General features: G+C 46.2%; 1 protein-coding gene across 2 annotated transcripts in view; it reads left to right on the top strand.

The window, feature by feature from the left end:
• Positions 1–17213, top strand: part of mtmr7b (myotubularin related protein 7b) — a 93252-nt gene that overhangs the window by 30812 nt on the left and 45227 nt on the right. For both annotated transcript variants that reach the window (XM_048529629.2, XM_048529637.2), the window contains exons 5-6: positions 1614–1742; positions 4326–4460. In XM_048529629.2, the coding sequence (XP_048385586.1) occupies positions 1614–1742; positions 4326–4460 (264 nt within the window). The remainder of the gene's footprint in view (positions 1–1613; positions 1743–4325; positions 4461–17213) is intronic.

Raw genomic sequence — 17213 nt, 5'->3', positions numbered from 1 at the left:
CTTGGATTCTCCAGCATCTGCAGTTCCCATTATCTCTGAGCACACAAGAGCTGTTGGCCTAATAGCACTTGCCAAGTGGGATTTCCACCCAAACAGAACTGATTGGAGGAGATTTGTGATGCAATGCAAAGAGTCCATCTGGCTGAATTATAAAATCATAGAATCCCCACAGTACGGAAACAGGTCCTTTGGCCCAATGAGCCCACACCAACCCTCAGAGAACCCCTCCTGGACCCATCCCCCCCTATAACCCACCTAATCTATACACCCCTGAACACTACGGGCAATTTAGCCTGGCCAATTCACTTAGCCTGTACATCTTTGGACTGTGGGAGGAAACTGGAGCACCTCGAGGAAACCCACACAGACACAGGGAGAATATGCAAACTCCACACAGACAGTCGCCTGAGGGCAGAATCGAACCCGGGTCCCTGGTGCTGTGAGGCAGCAGTGCTAACCACTGAGCCACTGTGCCACCAAATCAGAATCTCTGGATTCAAATCCCACTCCAGGGGTGATATCTTGTTACCAAACATGAGTAATGGGGCAAAATGTGAGGGTCTGTAATAAAACATGTGGTAACAGATCCTCTATAACTGGTGGCCGAAAGAAATCCACACGAGGGCCCTCGAGATCTTTCTAGACAGTTTTCTTTAAGTTTACTGTTTCACTTTGCCATTCTGGGTCAATCTTGAGGTTCGAATAAACAGCTCTAACTTTGATTCATAAGTTTAAGGTACCACCCAAGTGTAATGATATGGCCATCCTCTAATAACTATCCATTATTCACTATGTTCTGTTCTGAAGTTGAATGTTTTATCAGAATGTGCAACAAAAACATTGTAGTGTTAGTTATAAATCACCAGAAATTGAATACAAGCAGACAAAAAGTTATTGTGAAATTATCTCCAAGGACCTGATTCTGGATGAAGGCCTGTTGGGGGGCATTGTACCACCTGATTGGCAAAAGATCCAATGTACCTTGGTCTTAAGAATCAGTTCAGGTGTCTTGACATTTTTTCAGGTAGTGCTCGAAACACCTGTCAAACTTGGAAGATTGCTCCACTGTGTGTATTTTTCTTCATTTTGGGACATGGAACTCACTATATTTTAACAAGGCCAGAGAAAATAAGGTGTGGAGCTGGTTATCTCGGATTCTCCAGCATCTGCAGTTCCTATTATCTCAGAGCCAGAGAAAAACCTTTTAGTTGGTACTAAATTTTCAATGAAACACATCATGTTAGGATATTGTATCCATTTATACTGGAGAGATTAATAATATTCAGTTACTTCTGCGCTCTTAGTTTAGATGAGAGTATTTAATGTGAGCAATTTGTGTTCAGTGTGGCACTGTTAATCACCATACACTTGGTAACATGATTTGCAGGTTAAAATGATTAATTTAAAATTTGTGTATCACTTTTACTTAGTACAAGAATATCAATAGCATCTGGTGATATTTGCAATTCTTTTACCTGTTACTGATGCACTTATTCCTAAAGAGCTTTAAAACACTTTATCAAACATGGACAGTCATTTGATTATTTAGAGTTACAACAGTGGCATCATCTGCTTAATTTTTGGTCCTAGTTAAGTTATTTTCTCTATCACAGGTCTGTGACACATACCCTGCAGAGTTGTACGTACCAAAGTCAGTTTCTACACCAGTTGTAGTGGGCAGTTCCAAATTCAGGAGCAGAGGTCGCTTTCCTGTTCTCTGTTATTTCCGGCAGGATAACAATGTATGTACAATCACTCACAATTTTAATTTTTGAAAACAATTATACTGTTTTCGTTCAAATAATACTTTTATCTGCATATTACCTGCTGGAAACTCTTGAATAATGTTGAGCATTTTAACATGGTTGAGTATAAGCGTTGAGAGTAAAGATAAGGACTGGCAATACATGCTTAACACAAAGTATTGAAGGGAGTGCTGAATTGAGACATATAGAATGCTAAAAACTTACTGTAGATGCTGGTTGATAGTTATGAGTATTCCAAATGAATCCATAGAACGCCAGAGTAAAGAAATAAAACTTGCATGTGGTATTGGTTAGACCACAGTTGATGGTCTATGACTCGGGTAGGAATAGGGCCAGTCAAAGACAGAAGTGGGAAGTTGTGTGTGGACCCTGTGGAGATCGGAGAGGTGCTAAATGATTATTTCTCATCTGTTTTCACTGAGGAACAGGAGAATATTGTAGAGAAGACGACTGAGTTACGGGCTACTAGAATTGAAAGGATTAAGGTTAGTAAGGCAGAGGTATTAGCAATTCTAGAAGGTATGAAAGTAGATAAATCCCCTGGGCCGGATAGGATTTTTCTGAGGATTCTCTTGGAAGCTAGGGAGGAGGTGGTGGAGCCTTTGGTCTTGATCTTTGAGTCCACATTGTCTCCAGGTTTAGTACCAGCGGACCGGAGGATTGCAAATGTTGTGCCCATGTTGAAGATGGACAGTAGGGATGACCCAGTAATTACAGACCTGTGAGCCTTACGTCTGTTGTAGGAAAAGTTTTGGAAAGAATTATAAGAGATAGGATTTATAATCATCTAGCAAGCAACAATTTGATTGGAAATAGTCAACATGGATTCGTCAAGGGCAGGTTGTGTCTCACAAACCTCATTGAGTTTTTTGAGAAGGTGACCAGGCATGTGGATGAGGGAAGGGCAGTTGACATGGTGTACATGGACTTCAGTAAAGCCTTTGTTAAGGTTCCACATGGTAGGCTATTGGAGAAAATACAGAGACACGGGTTTGAGGGAGATTTAGCAGTTTGGATTAGAAACTGACTTTCTGTAAGAAAGCAACGAGTGGTGGTTGATGGCAAATATTCAGCCTGGAGTCAGGTCACTAGTGGTGTGCCTCAAGGATCTGTTTTGGGACCACTGCTGTTTGTCATTTTTATAAATGACTTGGATGTAGGCATAGTGGATGGGTTAATAAGTTTGCAGATGACACTAAAGTTGGTGGAGTGGTGGACAGTGTGGAAGAATGTTGCAGGTTGCAGGGAGACTTGGATAAACTGCAGAATTAGGCTGAAAGGTGGCAAATGGAGTTCAATGCGGATAAATGTGAGGTGATTCACTTTGGGAAGAATAATAGGAAGGCAGAATACTGGGTCAGTGGAAAGATTCTTGGTAGTGTGGATGTGCAGAGGGATCTTGGTGTCCATGTACATAGATCCCTGAAAGTTGCCACCCAGGTTGATAGTGCTGTTAAGAAGGCGTATGGTGTGTTAGGTTTTATTGGTAGAGGGATTGAGTTCCGGAGCCGTGATGTCATGCTGCAACTGTACAAAATGCTAGTGCGGCCTCATTTGGAATATTGCATGCAGTTCTGATCGCCCCATTACAGGAAGGATGTGGAAGCATTGGAAAAGGTGCAGAGAAAATTTACCAGGATGTTGCCTGGTCTGGAGTGCAGGCACTATGAAGAAAGTCTGAGGGACTTGGGTCTGTTCTCATTGGAGAGGAGGAGGCTAAGAGGGGATTTAATAGAGACATTCAAGATGATCAGAGGATTAGATAGGGTGGAAAGTGAGTCTTTTTCCGAGGATGATGACTTCAGCTTGTACAAGGGGGCATAGCACAAATTGAGAGGTGATAGATTTAAGACAGATGTCAGATGCAGGTTCCTTACTCAGAGAGTGGTAAGGGCGTGGATCACCCTGCCTGCCAATGTAGTGAACTCAGCCACTTTAGAGGCATTTAAACAGTCCTTGGATAAGCACATGGATGATGATGGGATAGTGTAGGGGGATGGGCTTAGATTAGTTCACAGGTCGGCACAACATCGAGGGCCGAAGGGCCTGTTTTGCGCTGTATTCTATGTTCTATGTTCTATGCTTTGGATACCTATGATAGAAAGGATTTTAATGACTTAAGGAGCATGCAACGCAATGTATGCACAATGGGCCAAATGACATTCAAACATGAGCACCTGTGTCCAATTTTCAGTTATATAGAACCAACTTTCACAAGTGGCAATTCAGTTTGTTATGCATGACTGTTTAATTGGAGCAAAATATAAAGGTCAGGATGTTCCTGTTCATTGGTCATTGCTGAGACCATTTTTGAGCTGGCCGCTGAAATGTGTACACGGGTACACGGATTAATGTGCTTCTTCTGTCCTTCCCATGCTTAGACGTCATTTCGATAATTACAGGATGACCCCAAAGTAAAGTATATTTTTGGTGATAATTTGTATAAGGAAAATTATTTCATTTTTCAATTTGAGGAAAGATGAAAAATTTTGAAAAGAAGAAGTTTAATAATTTATTGTGAAACAAATTCCTCCGGTTTTTCTTCCTTTCTCTGTCCAGGCTGCTATTTGTAGAAGCAGTCAACCTCTATCAGGTTTCAGTGCTCGGTGCCTTGAAGATGAACAGATGCTTCAGGCCATCAGGAAGTCAAATCCAGGAAGTGATTTCTTATATGTTGTTGATACTCGGCCAAAGGTAAACAATCATTACTATCACAGCAAAGCAATCTGTCACTAATTTTGTGCTACAATCGTTTCCTAACATAATTCACTTGTTTGAGGAAGTAAGTCCCAAATCTTGCAAATGAAGAAAATCCGAAATATTTTCTTAACCTATATTGAGTTATCAGATCCTTGATCTGTCGTGGTAGGTACTATCCAATTGCCTTCGTCTCTTCTGAGTGAGGAAGGGAAAAATGACCAGGACCCACTACCAATTGTACTTTCTCTATGACTTAATATAATTGTGTGTATAATCAATATCCACAGAACCTGATCAGGAAGCTAGATCAGACCATTTATTAAAATATAATTGAATTCAGTGAGCTTATGACTAACTGATCATTAGAAAGAGGAATTGTAAATTCAGAATTGCCTTGTTTGTCAATAATGTTCTATGAATAACTCACTACTGCATTTTATAGCGAAACAAAAGCTATTTTGCACCCAGAGGGGCAAAAAAGCTGTAAAAATAAATAGTAATTTGATATGAATCTACTGGGCATAAAGGGGTTCCATTTTGAGGTCTGTGACATCAGATGGACGTGTATATTGTCATTGGCAAATTTACTGGTTTTTCCTTCTGGGAATATTTAATTTTTGCTCATCTAAACATTTTCACAATTTTGTTTTTATTTTCAAGTCTATTTTTAACTTCATAGAAATGAATAAACCAATACTTTTGAAATATCCCATTGGTATCAACAGGGAAACAGCAGCAGCATTTATAGATCAATGCCTCATAATTTAAACTGTATGTCAGAGGAACATAATGGACCAGATCAATTATGAGCTGTGCATAACAAACAATTTAGTGATATGATGATAAATATATTTACACTGATACAAATAATTTTGACCCGGCTTGTTCTCATGATGTTAAAGTAATGGAAGGAAAAATTTCCATTCATGGAACATCTTTCACCCCACCATGACATTCCAAATATTTCACAGGCAGGAATGTATGTTTAAATTGCAACCATTACTTTAATTTAGGAAATGTGGTGACGAATGTGGCCAAGTCCCCTAAGCCACAGAGCAATAAACTGTCAGTTAATTTGTGTCAGCAATATCGGGAGTTCTTCTTTGAATAGTACAGTGAAATCTTCCATATCTGCTATACATGATTGTCAGACCCTTGCTTTAGCATTATCTATGAAATATACTGAATAGCTGCTTTGATGATGCAGTACTGTAATTGTAACACTTTGAGGTGTTAGATTATATAATTGTTTCTGAAATGTGGCTTGAACTCACAACTTTGTGTTTTAGAGATGAGATTATTTCCAAGGCTGACATTTGCTTTATTCGATATATTGCATACTGTAGTTAATAGGTCAGACATTGATTCAAGGTGGAAATGTTATTGTAGTTGGTATTAGTTGCCACAGTGCAGTATGAATGGAGACTTGAGATGAGGACTGCTTTAAGATAAACTAAGTGCTTATTTATGTCAGATGAAATTTGAAAAGAAAAAGGCCTGTGAAAGTTTTCAAATGCTATTAGTGTTGCCGACCGTTCCCATAGGCTCCTGATGGTGACATTCTGCTGTCAAAATTCTTACTTCACTATGTCAACAGGCTGTGGTTTCTGCTGATTTCAACCCATTGCCAGGAGTCAAAGAGGAAGAATTTGTCAGGTTGCAGCACAAAACAACTGATAATTGAATAAATATCTTACACATTTCACTTGATCTTCATTGAAAAACAGAAACAGGAGCAGAAGTAGGCCATTTGGCCCATCTGGCCTGCTCTGCCATTTGACATGATCGCGGCTCCTGCTCTCTCCGCATTTCTTTTTGCTTTCAGACATCTATCTTATTTCTTACTTCAATAAACTCTTTGACTTTGCCTCCACCATTTTCTGTGGTACAGAATCCCACAAAATCACCATGCTCAGAGTGAAAAATAAGTATCCTCATATCAGTCTAAATGGTGTATTGTGTATCCTGAGACCACTATCCCTGCTCTGAATCCCCAGGAGAAGCAGCACCCAACACACACACTGTATGTCAGAACATACAGTCTATGTTAGAATTTCATATGCTGCAATAAGATCCCCTCTTCTTCTAAACTTGCACTGAATAAAAGCTTCGTTGACCCAATCTCTGAAACCTCCATCCTAGCAATCCGTCTGGTGAACCCTTTGCTGCATGCCTCTTTGCGAAGTATATTTTTGCTTAAATTAAGGAGACTAAATTTTGTACACCATCCTCCAGGTGTGGTCTCACTAAAGCCTTGTACAACTGCAGTAAGACTTCCTTGCTCTCGAATCTGTTTTTTCCAACCAAAGTGGCTGACTTCACATTTATCAAAATGATGCTGCATCTGTCATGTATTTGCTCATTCAGTCAGCTCGTTTAAATCACCCTGAAACCTCTTTATGCCCTCCTCACTGCTCACACTTCCAACTGGTTTTTATGTCTTCAACAAACTTAAAAATATTGATTCCCTCAACCAAGTTTTTGCTATCCATTGTGAATAAATGGGACTCAAGCTTTGCCTGCGGTACCCCACCCATTGTCACCTTCCACACTAAAAATGACCTATTTGTTCCTACTCGATAACCTGTCTGATAGCAAATTCTCAATCTATACCAATATATTACTTCCAATCCCTCATGCTTTGATTTTACACAACAGTCTCTTATATGGAATTTTATCAAAAACTTTCATAAAATCCAAATTCAAATTCACCACACCCTCTGGTTCTCCCTTATCTAATCTATTGGAAATATTCTCAAAAACATCCAGGAGGTCTTTCAAACCCAATTTCCTTTCCGTAATTCCATGTTGACTTCGTATAACACCCCTGGAATTTTTTTAGGTGTCCTGATATTGCAAATTTTTATAATAGATTCCAGCATTTTCCCTGTTTCTTGATGTTAAGCTAAGTAGTCTGTTGTTACAGATTTTCTCCTTTTTTAAACAGCGGTATTACATTTTACCATTCTTCAGTCCACATGCTATTTCAGACTCAGTGGAATTTTGAAAGTTTAACTACCGACGTATCCACTATTTCTATGGCTTGCTACCTTGGCACCCTGGGATGAAGATTATCAGGCCCTGGGATTTATCAGATTTAAGTCCCATTAATATTTCCAGTGCTCTTTTTTTAACGAATACTAATTTCCTTCAATTCTTCCCTCCCAAAAATTTCATGCTTCCCTAGCAATTCTTAGTGGGTTTTTTGTTGGGTTCTATGAAGACAGAACAAGAGCAATAATTTAATTACTCTGTCATTTACTTGTTCACCGTTATCAGTTGTCCTGTGGTAAACTGTATGGAGCCCTAACTACTCTTTCCTCTTACATTCTTATAAAAGTTCTTGCCTTCCACTTTTATGTTCCCTGAAAGTTTGCTATCATTTTATTTTGCCCTCTTCCTCAACCTCTTGTTAATTTTTTGAGCCACTTTATGCGACTCACCTTTGGGTCTGTTACTGTCCTTAATTTATTTTGCGAGCCATGGTTGGGCCACTTTTCCTGTTGTGTTCATTCACCTGAAATTATTGTGTAACTGTTGCAATACATGCATTTGTTCCTGAAGTAACTTTTGCCAACTGTTCCTTTGCACCTTCTGTAGTTTCTTTTGTTTAGATTTGGGATCCTAGTTTTAGATTTGCCTTACTTTCTACCTTAATGAAGAATTGTTTACGGTCTTTTTTTTCTTGAGAACCTCTCCCAACAAGGTTATTAATCCCGGCTTAACACAATGGCCTTCCAGTGTGGCATCCTGCTGGCCTCCCTCAGCGCCCTTCCGGCGTTGGCATGGTGACCTCCCGGCCTGGTACAGCGGCCTCCCGGCCTGGTGCAGCAGCTTCCTGGTGATGGTGTGTTGATCTCCTGGCCAGGTGCAGCGGACTCCCGGTATTGGGGTGATAATGTCCCGGCCTGGTGCAGCGGCCTCCTGGCATTGGCATGGTGACCTCCCCCGGCCTGGTGCAGTGGCCTCCTCCCATGGTGCCTTCTAGCGTGGTATGGTGACGTTATGGTTTGCTGCAGTGGCCTCCTGGCATGGTGTGTTGCCAGTGCAGTGCGGAGCCAGGGCCCGGTGTGGACTGGAAGCTAAGTGCCAGCATTACCTGCTGTACTGAACTGTTTTCTGTAATGTTGGACATTTTATTTCAGTAACAAATCTTGTAACAAAAAAAGGTGTGCCTAGGTACTTTTGCATCTAAGTCGGGGCTGTAATTAGTAACATGTAAACTTTTCACTGTCCTCATTGAGTATATGTGATAATAAAAGCTATTCTATTCTGTCTAGAATCAGGAATATAATCAGACATAGAATCAGGAGGTCTAGAGTCAGTATGGATAGAGCTGAGAAATTCTAAGGGTAGAAAGACACTAATGGGAGTTACCTACAGGCCCCCAAACAGTAGTCTGGATGTAGGGTGTAAGTTGAATAAAGAGTTAAAATTGGCCTGTCGCAAAGGTATTTTTACAGCTGTTATGGGGGATTTCAACATGCGGGTAGACTGGGAGAATCAGGATGGTACTGGACCCCAAGAAAGGGAGTTTGTGGAGTGCCTCCGAGATGGATTCTTAGAACAGCTTGTACTGGACCCTACCGGGGAGAAGGCAATTCTGGATCTGGTGTTGTGCAACAAACCGGATTTGATCAGGGACCTCGAAGTAAAGGAGCCATTGGAAGTAGTGACCATAATATGACAAGTTTTAATCTGCCATTTGAGAGGGAGAAGGGAGAATTGGAAGTGTCAGTATTGCAGTTGAATAAAGGGAACTATGGAGCTATGAGGGAGGAGCTGGCCAAAGTTCAGTGGTACAATACCCTATCAGGGATGGCAGTGGAACAATAATGGCAGGTATTTCTGGATATAATGCAGAAGGTGCAGGATCAGTTCATTCCAAAGAGGAAGAAAGATCCCAAGGGGAGGCGGGGGCAGCCGTGGCTGACGAGGGAAGTTAAGGACTGTATAAAAATAAAAGAGAAGTATAACATAGCAAAGATAATAAAATGTGAGGCTGGATGAACACAGCAGGCCAAGCAGCATCTCAGGAGCACAAAAGCTGACGTTTCGGGCCTAGACCCTTCATCAGCTCTGATGAAGGGTCTAGGCCCGAAACGTCAGCTTTTGTGCTCCTGAGATGCTGCTTGGCCTGCTGTGTTCATCCAGCCTCACATTTTATTATCTTGGAATCTCCAGCATCTGCAGTTCCCATTATCTCTATAACATAGCAAAGATGAGTTGGAAGCCGGAGGACTGGGAAACTTTTAAATAGCAACAGAAGATAACTAAAAAGGCAATACGTGGAGAAAAAATGAGGTACGAGGGCAAACTGGCCAAAAATATGAAGGAGGATAGTAAAAGCTTTTTTAGGTATGTGAAAAGAAAAATAATGGTTAAGACTAAAATTGGGCCCTTGAAGACAGAAACGGGTGAATTTATTATGGGGAACAAGGAAATGGCAGAAGAGTTGAATAGGTACTTTGGATCTGTCTTCACGAGAGAAGACACAAACAATCTCCCAGATGCAATAGTGGCTGATGGACCGAGGGTAATGGATGAACTGAAGGGAATTTATATTAGGCAGGAAATGGTGTTGGATAGACTGTTAGGTCTGAAGGCTGATAAGTCCCCGGGACCTGATGGTCTGCATCCCAGGGTACTTAAGGAGGTGGCTCTAGAAATTGTGGATGCATTGGTAATCATTTTCCAATGTTCTATAGATTTGGGATTAGTTCCTGCAAATTGGAGGGTGGCTAATGGTGTCCCACTTTTCAAGAAAGGAGAGAGAGAGAAAACAGGAAATTATAGACTGGTTAGCCTGACGTCAGTGGTGGGAAAGATGCTGGAGTCAATTATAAAAGATGAAATTACGACTCATTTCGATAGCAGTAACAGGATAGGTCAGAGTCAGCATGGATTTACGAAGGGGAAATCATGCTTGACTAATCTTCTGGAATTTTTTGAGGATGTAACTATGAAGATGGACAAGGGAAAGCCAGTGGATGTAGTGTACCTGGGCTTTCAGAAAGCCTTTGAGAGAGTCCCGCATAGGAGATTAGTGAGCAAAATTAGTGCACATGGTATTGGGGGCAAAATACTGACTTGGATCGAAAATTGGCTGGTTGACAGGAAGCAAAGAGTAGTGATGAATGGGTCCCTTTTGGAATGGCAGGCGGTGACCAATGGGGTACCACAAATTTCGGTGCTGGGACCACAGCTGTTTACAATATATATTAATGATATAGATGAAGGCATTAAAAGTAATATTAGCAAATTTGCTGATGACACAAAGCTGGGTGGCAGTGTGAAATGTGAGGAGGATGTTATTAGAATACAGGGTGACTTGGACAGGCTAGGTGAGTGGACGGATGCATGGCAGATGCAGTTTAATGTGGATACATGTGAGGTTATGCACTTTGGCGGCAAGAACAGGAATTCTATCTGGATGGAGTCAATTAGGTAAAGGGGAAGTACGAGATCTATGTGTTCTTGTATATCAGTCAATGAAAGCAAACATGCAGGTACAGCAGGTAGTGAAGAAAGCTAATAGCATGCTGGCCTTCATAACAAGAGGAATTGAGTACAGGAGCAAAGAGGTCCTTCTGCAGCTGTACAGGGCCCTGGTGAGACCGCACCTGGAGTATTGTGTGCAGTTTTATAGACAACAGACAATAGACAATAGTTGCTGGAGTAGGCCATTCGGCCCTTCGAGCCAGCACCACCATTCATTATGATCATGGCTGATCATCCACAATCAGTACCCTGTTCCTGCCTTATCCCCACAACCCTTGATTCTACTATCTTTAAGAGCTCTCTATCTCTTTCTTGAAAGTATCCAGAGAGTTGGCCTCCACTGCCTTCTGGGGCAGAGCATTCCATATACCCACCACTCTCTGTGTGAAGAAGTTTTTCCTCAACTCTGTTCTAAATGGCCTACGTCTTATTTTTAAACTGTGTCCTCTGATTCTGGACTCACCCATCAGCGGAAACATGGTTCCTGCCTCCAGAGTGTCCAATCCCTTAAAAATCTTATATGTCTCAATCAGATGGTCTCCATATTTGAGGAAGGACATTGTTGCTCTTGAGGGAGTGCAGCATAGATTCACGAGGTTAATTCCCGGAATGGCGGGAGTATCATACGTTGAAAGATTGGAGCGACTGGACTTGTACACACTTGAGTTTAGAAGGATGAGAGTGGACCTCATTGAGATGTATAAGATTATTAAGGGATTGGACACTCTGGAGGCAGGAACCATGTTTCCGCTGATGGGTGAGCCCAGAACCAGAGGACACAGTTTAAAAATAAGGGGTAGGCCATTTAGAACAGAGCGAGTTTTGAGAAGATTTGTAGCTCAGGTTGAGTTTCTGGATGTGAGTTTGCTCGCTGAGCTGGAAGGTTAGTTTTCGGACGTTTGGTCACCATTCTGGGTAACGTCATCAGTGAGCCTCCGATGAAGCGCTGGTGTTATGTCCCGCTTTCTATTTATCTGGTTAGATTTCCTTTGGTCCGTGATGTCATTTCCTGCATTGGTGATGTCATTTCCTGTTCCTTTTCTCAGAGCTTGGGAGATTGATTTGGAGCCAATGTGTTTGTTGATGGAGTTCCGGTTGGAATGCCATGCTTCTAGGAATTCTCGTGCGTGTCTCTGTTTGGCTTGTCCTAGGGTGGATGTGTTGTCCCAATCAAAGTGGTGTCCTTCCTCATCTGTATGTAAGGATACGAGTGATAGTGGGTCATGTCGTTTTGTGGCTAGTTGATGTTCATGTATCCTGGTGGCTAGCTTTCTGCCTGTTTGTCCAATGTAGTGTTTGTCGCTGTTCTTGCAAGGTATTTTTCAAACAAAACGAACATCATCGACAAAAAATAAAAAAAACCTTGCAAGAACAGTGACAAACACTACATTGGACAAACAGGCAGAAAGCTAGCCACCAGGATACATGAACATCAACTAGCCACAAAACGACATGACCCACTATCACTCGTATCCTTACATCCAGATGAGGAAGGACACCACTTTGATTGGGACAACACATCCATCCTAGGACAAACCAAGCAGAGACATGCACGAGAATTCCTAGAAGCATGACATTCCAACCGGAACTCCATCAACAAACACATTGATTTGGAGCCAATCTACCACCCTCTGAGAAAAAGAACAGGAAATGACATCACCAACCCAGGAAATGACATCACTGACCCAAGGAAACCTAACCAGATAAATAGAAAGCGGGACAGAACACCAGCGCTTTATTGGAGGCTCACTGATGATGTTACCTAGAATGGTGACGAAACGTCTGGGAACAAACCTTCAAGCTCAGTGAACCAGCTTACATCTGGAACAAAATAAAGACCCACTCTCTTGTGGACCGAGAGGAGGAGAGTGCTGTGTTGGAGGTGAAAGGAAGGCGTCGGGTTGGCTGTGCACGCTTGTGACCAGTGGATCTTAATGCTGGCTTCGGCCTAACTCTGGTTCAGGGGAGCAGCCAACCTCCAACGATGGCTGCGGCAAGTGCTCGTGCCCCAGGTCAGGGGGTCCGGAACACCATCCGTGTTTCCGGAAAGAAGGTGGATGAAGGTGCACCTGTGGACCGCTCCTTCTTCGTGAAGAAGGTCCTGTTGGACTGTTGCGGGTTCGCTGCTGCGGACATTTACTGCCTGCAGTATTTCCCTGGAGGAGGTTTTTACGACGTGACCTTCAGGAGTGCTAAGCTTTGCGAGCGCTTCCTGGAGGTTTTCAAGGAGAAAGGAGGTGAGGGCCCCCTCTCTGAACTGACCGCTGTCCTGCTGTTTGTGATGCCAGCGCAGAGGAGCCATATGGTGACTGTACACATGTACAACCCGCATGTGCCAGCAGTTGATGTCCTGACCTTCCTTGGAAGGTATGTGAAGGTGGAAGGGGACCTAACTGACATCATGGACCCCTTTGGCATCTGGACCAGCAAGAGGCAGGTCAAGGTGACGCTGAGGATGGGCGCGGACGGGAACGTCGTACACCCACCGTCCAGCTTCGCGATTGGCGGGAGCAAGGGCTACCTGACCTATGCTGGGCAACCTAAAGTCTGCCATGCCTGTGGTAGGTCAGGTCACGTGGCGGCCGACTGCAAAGCCACCATCTGCAGGAACTGCAGGGAGGATGGACACCTTGCAAAGGATTGCCCACAAGAGAGAAGCTGCAACCTTTGCGGGGAAGCGGGCCACCTCTATAGGGCATGCCTGCAGGGGGGGATCACCTACGCCCAGGTCGCCGGCAGAGGCAATGCGGGGCCAGCCCCCCCGGAGGAGAGGAAGGCACCAGGGCCCTGCAAGGACCCCACTAATGTGCAGGACGGCCAGGTCGTGCAGGAGGGCGCTGCCCCGCAGGATGGACCCGAGGCCAGCAAAGAGCCCCTGCAGGCTCTGCTCCCCCCCGACAACCCGGTGTCGATGGAGGCGGCGACAGGCGACCCAGGGGAGTGGACGACGGTCCGGAAAGCGAGGAGGAAGGTGCGTCGACGGGCCCAGGAACCGCAACCATCAGGTGGGAAGAGGCAGCTACAGGGGGGCTATAAGAGCTCTTCTGATGAGGGGGATTCGGAGAGGGCCTGCCCGAAGCAGAAGTTAAAGATCTCGAGGGGGAAGGAAAGCAGCACCACACTTCCAGGTGACGGGAGGCGCCCTGAGGCTCCCTCCGACACCCAGTCATGTGCCGCTGGGGCACTGGAGGGCCCCCCGGAACTTCCAGGCGGAAAGGAGGAAACAGCGCGTCCCCAGCCTGACGCAGAGCCGGACCCTCCTGCCTCCGCACCCCTGACGAGGGGATGCCACCTGGAAGGCAGCACAGACGGTTTCCTGAGTCCGGAGAGCGTCCAGCAGTTAGCCCGGGCAATGGGCATGACGGGACAGATGGAGGGGCTGGACCTTGGACTTGGGGAGGGTACTGCGGTCACTGCCCACAATGGGGGTACGAGTTGCGAGCATTAATGTGCTCAGTGTCAAGTCCACTGCAAGATGTGTGTCCATGTTGGCCTACCTGACCACCATCAAGGCGGACCTCCTGTTTCTGCAGGAGTGCGGGATACCGCACCTCGGCAGGTACGGGAAATGGTCCGGCACCTGGACCTGTGGGCCTTCGATCTGGTCGCGGGGTAATGACTGTCGCTCCTCGGGCCTGGCTATTATGCTGCGGGGACGCGACCTCACCGTCTCAAGTTCAGGAGGTGGTGGGGGGGGCGCCTCTTAGTGGCTGATGTCACCTACAGGAACGCTCCCCTGAGGCTGATCAACGTGTACGCCCCAGCGGTACAGAATGAGCGGTTGGCCGTCCTGCAGCGGCTTCCACCCGTGCTGGCTACGTCCAGGCCGGTCATCCGAGGCGGAGACTTCAACTGCATCATCGATGCAGATGGAAGATCCAGCATGGGGACAGCGGGTGGGGGGAGTCAACTGGACGTCACGTCCAGATTCCTGATGGGCACGGTGAAGGACGCCAAGCTGCTCGACTTATTCAGCACCCCTGCAGACAGAGCGCAGCGGAGGTACACCTGGTTGCGGCCAGACGGGTCTATTCGCTCAAGGATAGACTTCCTGTTTGTGTCACGGGCGCTCTCGGTCAGGTCCACCGGCGTCGAGCCGGTGTTCTTCTCTGACCACTGCCTCCTGCTGGCCGACTGTCACTTACAGGACGACCAGCCGACCGGCAAGGGGACGTGGAAGCTCAACACGACTCTGTTGACCCCAGAGAACGTCGAGGAGCTTAAGAGGGAGTATGCCGGTTGGATAACTGTGAAACGCCTCTTTGAGTCTCCGGGCGACTGGTGGGAGACAGTGAAGGAGAACATCAAGAGGTTCTTTGTCCTCAAGTGTGTTCGGAAGGCGAGAGAGAGGCGGAGAAAGCTGTCGTGACTCCAGAAAAGGGTGCAGAACTTGCTCCTTCTGCAGTTGATGGGGGTCGATGTCACGGAGGACCTCCGCGAGGTGAGGGGCCAGCAAGCCTCGCTCTTCGCCGTGGAGGCCTCCAGGATAATCTTCCGGTCCAGGGTCCACTCCGTGGAGCAGGACGAGACGTGCTCGCGTTTCTTCTTTCAGAAGGTGCGCAAAGAGAGCTCTGTGCTTAGCCGGCTGAAGGAGGACGACGGCTCGGTGACGTCGTCTCGGCCCGACGTTTTGAGGATCAGCAGATCCTTCTATGCCGGACTGTACGACACGAAGCCCACGGACAGCACGGCCTCCGAGTCGTTTCTGTCGTCTATCACGGAGGTCTTAGACGACGGCACGAGGGAGCGGCTGGACCGGCCGATATCCCTGGACGAGCTGACCAGAGCCCTCAGGTCCTTGCAGAGGAATAGGACTCCCGGAAGTGATGGCTTACCGGTCGAACTGTATTCCGCTCTGTGGGACCTGGTCGGCCAGGACCTGCTGGAGGTGTACGATAGTGCGCTTCGGGCAGGGGAAATGTGCAAGTCCATGAGGAAGGGCATCATCACCCTCATTTACAAGAGGAAGGGGGAGAGGGAAGAAATTAAGAATTGGCGTCCCATTTCACTATTGAACGTGGACTACAAAATCCTGGCCAAGGTCATAGCCAACCGGGTCAGGTCTGTCCTGGAGTCGGTGATTCACCCTGACCAAACCTGTGCTGTGCCGGGCAGGAAGATCGCTGAGAGCCTCGCGCTCATCAGGGATACGATCGCCTACGTACAGGACAGGCGGGTGGACACCTGCCTCGTCAGCCTGGACCAGGAGAAGGCCTTTGACAGGGTCTCTCGTGCTTACATGAGGGACGTCCTCTCCAAATTGGGGTTCAGGGACGGCATCCGCTTTTGGATCCGGCTGCTCTACGCCAACATCGTTAGCGCAGTCTCGATCAACGGGTGGGAATCGGACAGTTTCCTGTTAGATCTGGAGTTAGGCAGGGCTGCCCGATCTCTCCTGAGCCTGAAGGGTGTGACTATCCCAGGCAGCGGAGGCCTTCAGGTCAAGACCTCCCTGTACATGGACAATGTCGCCGTCTTCTGCACGGATCGTCGGTCGGTGAGTAGACTATTGGACACCTGCGGCCAGTTTGAACTGGCCTCGGGTGCCAAAGTCAATTGGGGTAAGACCGAGGTCATGTTCTTCGGGAACTGGGACGACTGCTCCTTCATCCCCTTCACCGTTAGGACAGACTACCTGAAGGTGCTGGGTGTTTGGTTCGGTGGAGCTGGGGCGTGCACTAAGACTTGGGAGGAGCGTATCACCAAATTGAAGCAGAAGCTGGGCAGGTGGACGCTCTGGTCCCTCTCCATCACGGGTAAGAACCTGGTTGTCAGGTGCGAGGGGCTTTCGGCACTGTTGTATGTGGCGCAGGCCTGGCCTATTCTCTGGACCTGCGCCGCTGCGGTCACCCGGGCCATCTTCCACTTCATTTGGGGGTCGAGGATGGACCGGGTCCGCAGGGACACCATGTACAAAGACCTGGAAAATGGGGGAAAGGGTGTACCGAACGCCACCCTCGCCCTGACGGCTACCTTTGTGTGCGGCTGCATCAAGCCGTGCGTAGATCCTCAGTACGCAAACACCAAGTGTCACTACTTACTGAGGTTCTACCTGTCCCCGGTGTTGCGAAGGATGGGCCTGGCCTCGTTGCCGCGGAACGCTCCGAGTAGTTGGACCGTCGCGTACCACCTGTCCTTCGTGGAGAAATTTTTGAAAGGAAACACCTTTGACCACAAGGCCATCAGGCAGTGGTCAGCACGTAGTATCCTCGAGACCCTGCGGGAAAAGGAGAGGGTGGATCCCGT

Source organism: Stegostoma tigrinum, chromosome 1 (genome assembly GCF_030684315.1).
Source record: "Stegostoma tigrinum isolate sSteTig4 chromosome 1, sSteTig4.hap1, whole genome shotgun sequence".
NCBI classification, from domain to species: Eukaryota; Metazoa; Chordata; class Chondrichthyes; order Orectolobiformes; family Stegostomatidae; genus Stegostoma; species Stegostoma tigrinum.
This window is presented reverse-complemented; position numbering and strand designations above follow the sequence as displayed.